General features: G+C 50.8%; 1 protein-coding gene across 1 annotated transcript; it reads left to right on the plus strand.

Moving 5' to 3' along the window:
- The first annotated feature begins 1,309 nt into the window (after nt 1-1,309).
- LOC109753865 (serine carboxypeptidase-like 51) lies at nt 1,310-6,176 on the plus strand. Its single transcript, XM_020312786.4, has 12 exons — nt 1,310-2,870; nt 2,955-3,049; nt 3,138-3,245; nt 3,342-3,588; nt 3,876-3,919; nt 4,011-4,078; nt 4,208-4,313; nt 4,407-4,664; nt 4,741-4,791; nt 5,160-5,212; nt 5,341-5,497; nt 5,883-6,176. Exons 1-12 carry the CDS (start codon nt 2,747-2,749, stop codon nt 5,949-5,951), a joined length of 1,380 nt encoding a protein of 459 aa, XP_020168375.1. The 5' UTR covers nt 1,310-2,746; the 3' UTR covers nt 5,952-6,176.
- The last annotated feature ends 4,140 nt before the right edge of the window (nt 6,177-10,316 follow it).

Consider the following 10,316-nt stretch of genomic DNA (forward strand, 5'->3'; position numbering starts at 1 on the left):
ACCTGGCACAAGTACGGAAAATTCAGTGCACGAAATTCCGGACTTAAACTTTCCCATAGGGGAAACACCCAGCGGAGATGTGTGCGCACACGTCGGCGCGGGAAATCTAAAGGACCTTGTTCCCATAATGGGAAATTTGGTAGAGCAAGTGTTTGCGCCGGATGCGCTCCATGACGAAATGGCCATAAATTATATTTATACGGGGGAGTCCCTGAACCGAGCAACGGTGATTGTCGACATCAACTTTGCTACGAAAATTGCCTCAATCATAGATCTTGACCCTGAGCCTAACACACTCGCTGATTGCAAGAAAAGGTCGGATTGGAAAGATTGGCAGCAGGTAATTACTGCCGAATTATTATCTCTGAACAAAAGGAAGGTGTTCGGACCAGTTTGTCGAACTCCTCCCCACATTCGCCCTGTTGGCCATAGGTGGGTTTTTGTTCGAAAGAGAGATTAAAATAATAAGGTAGTACGGTACAAAGCAGGCTCGTAGCTCAAGGGTTCACTCAACGACCAGGTGTCGATTTTGAGGAGACTTATTCCCCGGTCATGGATGGAGTTACCTTTAGATACTTGATCTCGATGGCAGTAAACATGGGCTTGAAAATGAAACTAATGGATGTTGTCACTGCTTACCTATATGGTAACTTGGATTCGAACATATACATGAAGGTTCCAGAAGGTATCCCTGTTCCGAACCATGATAGAGCAAACAAGGGTCTATATAGTGTTCAACTTCAAAAGGCACTGTACGAACTCAGACAGTCTGGTAGAATGTGGTACAATCGCTTAAGTGATTTCCTTCATGAGAAGGGCTACACGAGCAATAAAGATTGCCCATGTGTTTTTATACGGCGATCCCAAGATGGATTCTGTATAATCTCGGTGTACGTGGACGATTTAAACATAATCGGTACGCCTGAGGATATTGAGGAAGCGAGTTCCTACCTGATGTCGGAATTCGAGATGAAGGATTTGGGTAAAACCAAGTTCTGTCTAGGTCTGCAACTTGAACATTCCCCTGATGGGATTCTAGTGCACCAGTCGGCCTACATCCAGAAGGTGTTGAAGAGATTTGGATTTGATAAGGCATATCCTTCTAAGACCCCGATGGTCGGAAGATCTTTATAGCCAGACAAGGACCCGTTCAGGCCAAAGGAAGAGGGGGAGGAAACTCTGGGACCAGAGGTTCCTTACCTGAGTGCAGTTGGAGCACTCATGTACCTCGCAAATTGTACACGGCCAGACATTGCGTTCGCCGTCAGTTTGCTTGGTCGGTACAGTTCTGAACCTACCAAGAGGCATTGGAAAGGTGTCAAGGACGTCTTCCGTTACCTGCAAGGGACCAAAGATCTTGGCATGTTTTATAAAAGAAATCAAGACCTATCTATTATAGGCTATGCCGATGCTGGGTACCTATCGGACCCACATGATTGCAAATCGCAGACTAGATATATTTTCCTTTGTGGTGGAACTGCGTTTTCCTGGAAATCGTCCAAGCAAACACTTGTGTCGACTTCCACGAACCACTCGGAAATCATGGCACTATTCGAAGCGTCAAAAGAGTGTGTATCGCTTCGGCGGATGATCGGCCACATTCAACAGACATGTGGGCTGAACACCGTACAAACCCCTACCATTATCTATGAAGATAATGCTGCTTGTGTTGCACAAATCCGGATGGGTTATGTGAAGAGTAACCTCACAAAGCATATTAGTCCCAAGTTCTTCTATGCACATGAGCTGCAACAGTTGAACGAGGTGAGAGTTTTGCATACTAAGTCATGTGACAATCTTGCTGATATGTTCACTAAATCATTACCGGCATCAACCTTAGAGAGGTGTGTGCGTGGAATCGGTATGATGAGACTTAGAGAGATGTAAGGTTCAGGGGGAGAAACTTCACAAACTCGTCGCTAAAATCTCAATCCTGATGATCGAGTACTCAACTTGATGGTTGAGTGGATTGTACTCTTTTCCCTTGAGTGAGTTTTCCTGATGTTTCTCACACGAGGTTTTTGACGAGGCAATTCGTGCAATACAACAATGTATATCATGTGCTCTTTCTCCATATTTTTTCCCACTGGATTTTTCGGAGTTTTGAGGCATGGATATACGGATAATTACCCAAGGAGGAGTGTTGGGAAACCGGGGCCGCCGAGGGGTGGCGGCGGCCTCGTGCGTATCGCACGGGCTAGCCCCTCCCGTTTCCCCCACTTTACGTTAAGTGGGTACTTATCCCTTGACCCCCTACCCCCTATATAAAGCAACGAGGAGCCATCATCGTAATCCCTGATCATTGATTAATAAAGCTGGTTTTTTTCATATCTCTCTGTGTCATTTACTTTCGTGAGTTCGACTACTTCAACTACTTCGTCTACGACGCTCGCCCTCGCTCTGCAACCTCGGACCGGACTCGTCGGCGGAGTTGCGGAACACCGATTACGTACAGGGAAAGGCCGGCCGGCAGCGGCTCTCGTACCCCCCTCCTGGATTCTTGCGAGGAGTTACCTGGATCTTTATTCTCCCAATCCAGATCGGAGTAGTTTACACGTCGTCATCCGGATGGGATTCCAACAAACAGACGCAAACGATCTCCCCTCCTTCGCGTCGTTGTTGTACGACCTGTATAGCGTGCACAACGTCCCAGCACCACCATATATATCCCAGCCTCACACGGCCTCCTGCTCCAGCGTGCGTCCTGCTCCTGTCGTCGACGACGAGTCCTTGTCACGGCTCCACAATGGCGCCGGCGAGGTCGCTCCTGCTGTCCTGCGTCGCTCTTCTCCTCGTCCTGCCCTCCCGCGCCGCCGCCGCCGGCACCGCCGATGGGTCGGAAGAGTGGGGATACATGCAAGTCCGACCCAGTAAGAAAATTAGTGTTTCTCTTCTTCTTCGTCTTCGTCTTGTTGGTAACTCATGGTGGTGTGGTTAACAATTGAACTCTGCAGAGGCGCACATGTTCTGGTGGCTGTACCGTAGCCCCCACCGTGTCGACAACGGCACAGCGCCATGGCCGACCGTGCTGTGGCTGCAGGGCGGCCCAGTGAGTAGCCAGCACCAATTCAATAAGAAAAAAAAAATCTTGCATAGATGAGCATACTGATTCAATCTGGCATATATATGCATTGCAGGGCGCGTCGGGGGTCGGTTACGGCAACTTCATGGAGATCGGGCCGCTTGACACGGACCTCAAGCCCCGCGCCACCACCTGGCTCAACAAGGCCGACCTCCTCTTCGTCGTAAGTTCTTCATCTTCCTCCTCGCGCGGGGCCGGGCAATGGCCATTGCCGGTTAGTTTTTGAGTTCTGAGATTGCTCCGCATGGGCATGGTGCAGGACAACCCCGTGGGCACGGGGTTCAGCTTCGTGGAGGGCGGCAACAAGAGCCTGATGGCGCGCACGGACGGCCAGGCGGCGCGCGACCTGACGGCGCTACTCATCAAGCTCTACCGGCACAACAAGCCGCTGCAGGGGAGCCCGCTCTACATCGTGGCCGAGTCGTACGGCGGCAAGTTCGCCGTCACCACCGCCCTCACCGCGCTCAAGGCCATCCGACATGGACACCTCAGGGCCAAGCTTGGAGGTACACTACTAGAGACAGCCAATAATAGCCTATTAAATCCATTAACGAGCTAGCCCGTCGTGATGCATGCAGCTAATCTAGTACTCCCTCCGTTCCTAAATATAAGTCTTTGGAGAAATTGCATTATGAACTACATACAGGGCAAAATGAGTGAATCTACATTTAAAATGCATCTATATACATCCGTATGTAGTTTATAGTGGAATCTCTACAAAGATTTATATTTAGAAACGGAGGGAGTAATAATCAATCCATTATAACTGAATTTTTGGCCACGACGCATGCAGGTGTGGCCCTGGGGGATAGCTGGATTTCACCAGAGGACTCCGTGGTACTAAGTCTTAACGACTGCCCCGTATTGTGCTTGCTGAATTAATAATGAATCGAGTAAGTAATTAACAGAGAGAATTTACTGGGTGCAGTTGTCATGGGGCCCGTTGCTATACCAACTGTCCCGTATCGACGAGAAGGGGCTGCAGCAATGCGACAGGTAGAGAAAAACCTTCTAATTCTGTGCGATCGAGTTAAAACCGACCTTTATATACTACTTGTAAATAATTACGTATTAAAAAATTCTTTCAAAAAAAGACAACAACTGACGAGGATGCGTGACACGCAGCCTGGCGAATAAGATCAAGGCGCAGCTCAAGGCGAAGCAGTACGCGGCGGCGGAGAAGTCGTGGGAGGACCTCGAGTCGGCCGTGCTCGAGCAGAGCAACTCCGTGGTGCGCATCCTCCCTCCCTCGTGCCCCCTGCCTCTGCTTTGTTTGTGTTGGACAACTACAAGTGGTGAGTTGTAATTGCATGGTGGGTGGCAGAACTTCTACAACATCCTCAAGGACGAGTCGTCGGAGGACGCTGCGGTGCTGGCGACCGCGGGGGCGGCGGTGAGGAAGGTGGGCTACACGAGGTACCTGAGCTCCAAGGCGACGAGGGAAGGCGGCCTCGACGGCCTCATGAACGCCGAGGTCAAGGCCAAGCTGGGCATCATCCCCAACAACTTCACCTGGGGAGAGCAGTCCGGCGACGTGTTCGAAGCCCTCGCAGGCGACTTCATGAAGCCAAGAATCAACGAGGTGATTCATTGTCACCACTAGCCAGTGGCTTACTGTAATTAACCTGCTGCGAGTGATAATGGATGGACGCATGCAGGTTGACCAACTCCTCAGACTTGGCGTGGAGGTGACCATCTACAGCGGACAGGTATGGAAAAAACACCCACCGTCTCTCTTGTGTCCGACTAGTTGATCCGTGCGCGTCTTGTGCAATCCAAAGACCCAAGCCTGCACGCATTTGTTGCCTGTCGTCCGTCGATTGGTCTTGTCGTTTCGTTTTGACTGTCTAGTGTTGTATGCTACACGGTGCACGCATGTTTCCAAATCGATCAAAATCCCTGACATGTGACACCCCCAAGCTTGTCCCAACCGCTGTTGCTTACCTGCAAGTGTGGCGTGGATGATCAATCACTCACTGGTCGCAGAATCTCTCAACTTAATAACCAGTAAAATACTCTACTATGATAAACTGCATTTTGTGATTGAGATCCAACCAATCGACGTTGATTCCTGCAGCTCGATCTCATCTGCGCAACCAAGGGAACACTGGACTGGGTCCAGAAGCTCAAGTAAGTGCTGCAACTCACATGTTTATGTGTGCGTGTGTTTGCAAGGGCAAGTGAGTTTAACTGTTTCCCGCAAAAAAAAGTAAAAAAAAAGTGAGTTCAACTGTTGATGCATCTGTATATGCTTCCAGGTGGGAAGGCCTGAAGAATTTCACAGGGTCGCCCAGAAAGCCGCTCTACTGCAAGGGGGGTGAAGGTGAAGGTGAAGGTGAAGCAGCCGGCACCCAGGCCTTCCTCAAGTCGTACAAGAACCTGAAATTCTACTGGATACTCGGGGCTGGCCACATGGTAATCCAACACAAAACTTGCACTCACGCATTCATCAAATAATTGAGCACCTCACCATACTGTTGGCGTTGGGTGAGCATGCATGTGAATGCGCAACTTAATGCAATGATTCCGTCCTACAGGCTTGACCTGGAGGAGAGTGTGCATTCATCTAGTGGTTGGTGAGATAGTTTTCTCATCATGCACATGCACATCTCTCTACCACACATAGAAAAATTTAGTACGTATATGCATTGCCTGTGAGAAGAGAGAGGCAGCAGGCAGAAACAAAACAGTGATAGATAGATAGATAGATAGGGGGCCAGGCAGGTGTACTGCTTGCTACCTGTTGAATGTCCATGGTATTGCTGGCTAAAATCTAATGCTCCACTTTTTGCTATGGCAGATACCGATCGACAACCCTTGCCCTGCACTCAACATGCTGGGTGACATTACACAATCTCCTGCTCGGTAGAAACAAGACGCTGACACCAGCACAAGAAAGGATTCCTTTTTCCTTTTTCTTTTCACAGTAAACTGTAAAAGATAGTGGCGGACATTTATGAGATAGGAAAGATGAGAAAACAGAGATAAATGGATAGACAGGGACATCTGTTTGACTTTACAGCATACAGTGCTGGTGCAACTGTGTTGTTACTTTTCGGTGACAGGGTATAATCAAAAATCAAAATTTATTGCATACAGTTCCTCTGTCTCCTCACCACATCTATACCATAATAATCTATTCTAGAGGCCTTACAACCTGGGCGCTACTCTACGCCGGTGCGCCGGCCGAGTCGCCTCGCCGGTCGTATCCCATCCGTTGGATTCGTCCCAGTTGTAACCGTTGGGTCAGTATCCTTTTTGTTCTTAGGGCATGCAAAGCTGAACGTACTAAAGCAATCAAAGCTGAACGCGCTAAACGCGAGGCAACCCGTCATCTGCGTCAAACACGTCGTCGTTGCCATGCGCCTGCACCGTTGCTTGTCGACTCGCTACGCCTAGCTCCCGTGAATGTCGCGTCCGTCGTCACAGCTCGCCGTGGCCGCCATGCATCGTCGTCGCACCTTGCTGCTGCCCCTCGCGGCACCCTGCCATCCGCCGGCACAAAAGGCGCTGCCGTCGATTCGCGACGCCCCAGTTCTCGTGAATGCCCCATCCACCGCCGCAGCTTGCCGTTGTCACCCTGCATCACCGTTGCAACTTGTTTTCGTCACCTCACGCAAAAAACTTGCTGGAACATGGCCTGTCGCTGGTTCCAACAAATCATCTTGCCGGTTGCAGCTTGCCGTCTACTCAGTCCCAGCAAATCATCTCCCACGTAGTATTTTGTCATCTCGTCGGTCCAAGCAAAAATCATAGAAAACGGTTGCAACTTAGGTAGTCGCTAGTCGGAGCTTTTCCTTCAGCCAGTTGCAGTAATGCAGCTTATAACACGGACAGTCACAACCGTCACATCACCTTCACCGGTTGCAGCTTCTGTAAACGCTCGTCGTAGCTTCTACAAAGCCACGGCTGATGCTTTTCTTACCATGGGTTGCAGCTTACCTGTGCATTGGCCGCTCTGCTGTGATTCGCCGTCGCCGGAGCACGTCTTTGTACCGGCTGGCTCGCTGGCCATGGTCGCTTGAGCGGATTCCCATGTACAAATCCCATGACCTGCTTGAAGCATCCGTCGACTGTCGTCGTATAATCTCACACATGGTGTGTGTTATCGTGTCATCGCAGCATCAACCGCCGCATGCAGTACACAGCTCCCCTGCCCCATGGTTGCATCTCCGACGGATCACGATTCCAACTTCATCTCCTCGTCGTCGTCCCCATCTTCGGCCTTCTCGCAGCTCCCGTCCTTGTCGCTCGCCATTGTTGGTTTGTCGTCTCCTGTTTGAAGCTTTTTCAGTTGCCGGATGTAGCATTTCCAGCTGCTAGTTGCAACTTTTTGCGATTGAGCAGCGGCCGCCGTCAACTTCCGCGTCTCCTGTTGAAGCTTTTTCAGATGGCAGATGTAGCTTTTTAGAATGCCAGTTGTAGCATTTGGAGTTGCGGTTGCAACAACTTCATGCGCTGGTCAGCCGCCCCGCTCTGGTTCCATCAAAAAAAGACGTTGGTCGTAGTATTTGTGATGCTGGTTGCAGCTCCGTTGAACACCGGTTGCAACCCTCATTTTCTCTGCATCCAGGAAAAAAAAGTGATGGATGTAGCAATTGGCGTTGCTGGTTGCAGCTTTGCCTCGTGTCGGTCGCAACTTCATCATAGCTGGTTGTAGCAAAACAGTGCGATGTGTTGCACCTTGCAGCTTCACCGACCACGGATGTGTTGGGAAACGTAGCATGCAATTTTAAAAATTTCCTACGCTCACGCAAGATCTATCTAGGAGATGCATAACAACGAGAGGGGAGAGTGTGTCTACGTACCCTCGTAGACCGTTAAGCGGAAGCGTTTATCATGCGGTTGATGTAGTCGTACTCTTCGCGATCCAACCAATCTAGTGCCGAACGGACGACACCTCCGAGTTTAGCACACGTGCGGCTCGATGACGTCTCCTCCTTCTTGATCCAGCAAGCGGGAGAGGAGAAGTAGATGAGATCACAACCAACACGATGGCATGGTGGTGATGGTGGTGGTGGAACACCGACAGCGCTTCGCTAAGCGTCGCCGGGACGAGGCGGTGGAACTACGGAGTAACGGGAGAGAGGGGCGCCAAGGGCTTGGTGTGTCCTCTTGGGGAACCCCCTCCCCTCTATATATAGGTGGAGGGGCGTGGTAAATAGCCCCTCCAAGCCCTAGGGCGCAGCTAAGGGGGAGAGGACTTGGACTCCAAGTCCAATCCTATTCCTACTAGGACTCCTTCCTTTTTTGCCTTCCCTAGCCACATGGGCTTTTGAGGACTTGGTGCGCCTAGCCCAATAAGGCCAGAGCGCCTCCCCGCAGCGCATGCTAGCCCTTGGGTCGTGGTGGAACCACTTGTGGACTTCCGGACCCCTCAGGAACCTTCTAGAAGCTTCCCGGTATAATACCGAAAAAACTACATCTTTTTTCGAAACCCAAAATATGACTTCCCATATATAAATCTTTACCTCTCGACCATTCCGAGACTCCTCGTGACGTCCGGGATCTCCTTGCTACGCCTAGCTCTCATATTGGCTCCTACATATTCTATGAAGATCTTTATCGGTCGAACCGTTATGACAACATACGTTATTCCCTTTGTCTATCGGTATGTTACTTGCCCGAGATTCGATCGTCGGTATCTTCATACCTAGTTCAATCTCGTTACCAGCAAGTCTCTTTACTCGTTCCGTAATACATCACCTCGTGAACAACTCCTTAGTCGTTTGCTTGCAAGCTTATGATGTGTATTACCGAGAGGGCTCAGAGATACCTCTTGATGCGGAGCATCCGGCGATCATCCCCATGTACACTATGAATACTCCCCAAGCCCCAAGTTCCCACATGTTGAGACCTCGAGCATACGCCATTGAACCTAAGGTGAACTCGCTCCTTTCCGAATCTTCCCTTTCCGCATGTAAGACATGGATGCTACTTCAAGCGCAGACCTTGTGCATACTTAGGTACACCCGAGGAGACCATGGAGAGCCCAAGAACCAAGGCCAAGTGTGCACGGGAGCAAAGGAAGGAGAAGGAAGAAGAGCCTGCTGCTACAATAGCCAGACATCCGGCCCCAGCCGGACATCCGGCCCTTGCCCCGAAAATTCGGCATCGGCTATCCAGAGAGCATCGGAAAGGACCAGCGCAGCCCGGACATACGGCTCCTCCCGAAGCCCCGGACATCCGGCCCCTTCGCCCAGACATCCGGCCCCGCCTATCCAGAGAGCACATGAGCGGGCAAGTCTAGCCCGGACATCCGGCCAGAGGCCCGGACATCCGGCTCCTCGCGAGCCGCCGGACGTCCGGCCTCCAGCCCGGACATCCAGCTCCCCTACGCAGCTGCGGGCCGAGAGCCCATGTAAACTCTCTCCCACTTACCCCTTCGTGGCCCTAGACTATATATACTCCCCCACCTCCTCCTAGTTAGGGTTAGGGTTGTGATAGCTCATATGTGAGATAGAGCCTCGCTCATCCATCCGGATCTACTCCATCGAGAGAGACCGCTCCCTCTTCGGAGAAGATCCACCTTGGATTCAAGACCCCTTCATGGGAAGACCCCTCAAGACCTCCTCACGGAGATGAACTAGTTACCACTTGTATCGTCCTTTGTTGGATTCGGATCGTGTATCTCTTTGTGTTTCGTGGATCTAGCATATGTGTGACCGAATCTTGTTGGTTTGAGTGATTCTCTCGTGTTTTCCCTCGTGTTTCCCCTCGTGTTCTTCGTGTTCCTCGTTGGGACCCGCTCCTTTCGTGAAAGATCGGCCATCTAAGGTTCCACCCTACATCTTCTTGGATCAGACCAAGGTTGATCATGAATTTGGAGCCCCTACCCCCTTGTTTTCTAGCCTTGTTTTGTTGTGTTCTTCCCCAATTTCGAAAATCCCCACCAAAAGTAGCCCCAAATTTTTTGTGATTTGTTGGTGTGATGAAGTTTTGTTGGATTTGATCCATGGATTTGCTTTATTACGAGTGGATCTAGCTTTCCCCCAATTTTCCCCACTTTCCATCCACGAAATCTCTGCAATTTTGCCCCCAAAATCATCAATTTCCACCCCCAAAATCGAGTTCCTCGAGTTCATCCTCGGATTTGGAGCCCGGACATCCGGCCCGTGGCCCCGGACATCTATCCCCCCGGACATTCGGCTCCTGGAGCGCATTTTTGCGCGCGGTACTGGACATCAGGTCCCAGAAATCCGGCCCGAGCCCCGGATGTCTGGCCCCTGTAACT

This window comes from Aegilops tauschii, chromosome 7 (genome assembly GCF_002575655.3).
Source record: "Aegilops tauschii subsp. strangulata cultivar AL8/78 chromosome 7, Aet v6.0, whole genome shotgun sequence".
NCBI classification, from domain to species: domain Eukaryota; kingdom Viridiplantae; phylum Streptophyta; class Magnoliopsida; order Poales; family Poaceae; genus Aegilops; species Aegilops tauschii.

Coding starts and splice junctions, on each gene's coding strand:
- LOC109753865 (XM_020312786.4), top strand. CDS start 2,747: ATGGCGCCGGCGAGGTCGCTCCTGCTGTCCTGCGTCGCTCTTCTCCTC. Junction 3,050..3,137: donor TGTGGCTGCAGGGCGGCCCA/GTGAGTAGCCAG, acceptor TATGCATTGCAG/GGCGCGTCGGGGGTCGGTTA. Junction 3,246..3,341: donor AGGCCGACCTCCTCTTCGTC/GTAAGTTCTTCA, acceptor GGCATGGTGCAG/GACAACCCCGTGGGCACGGG.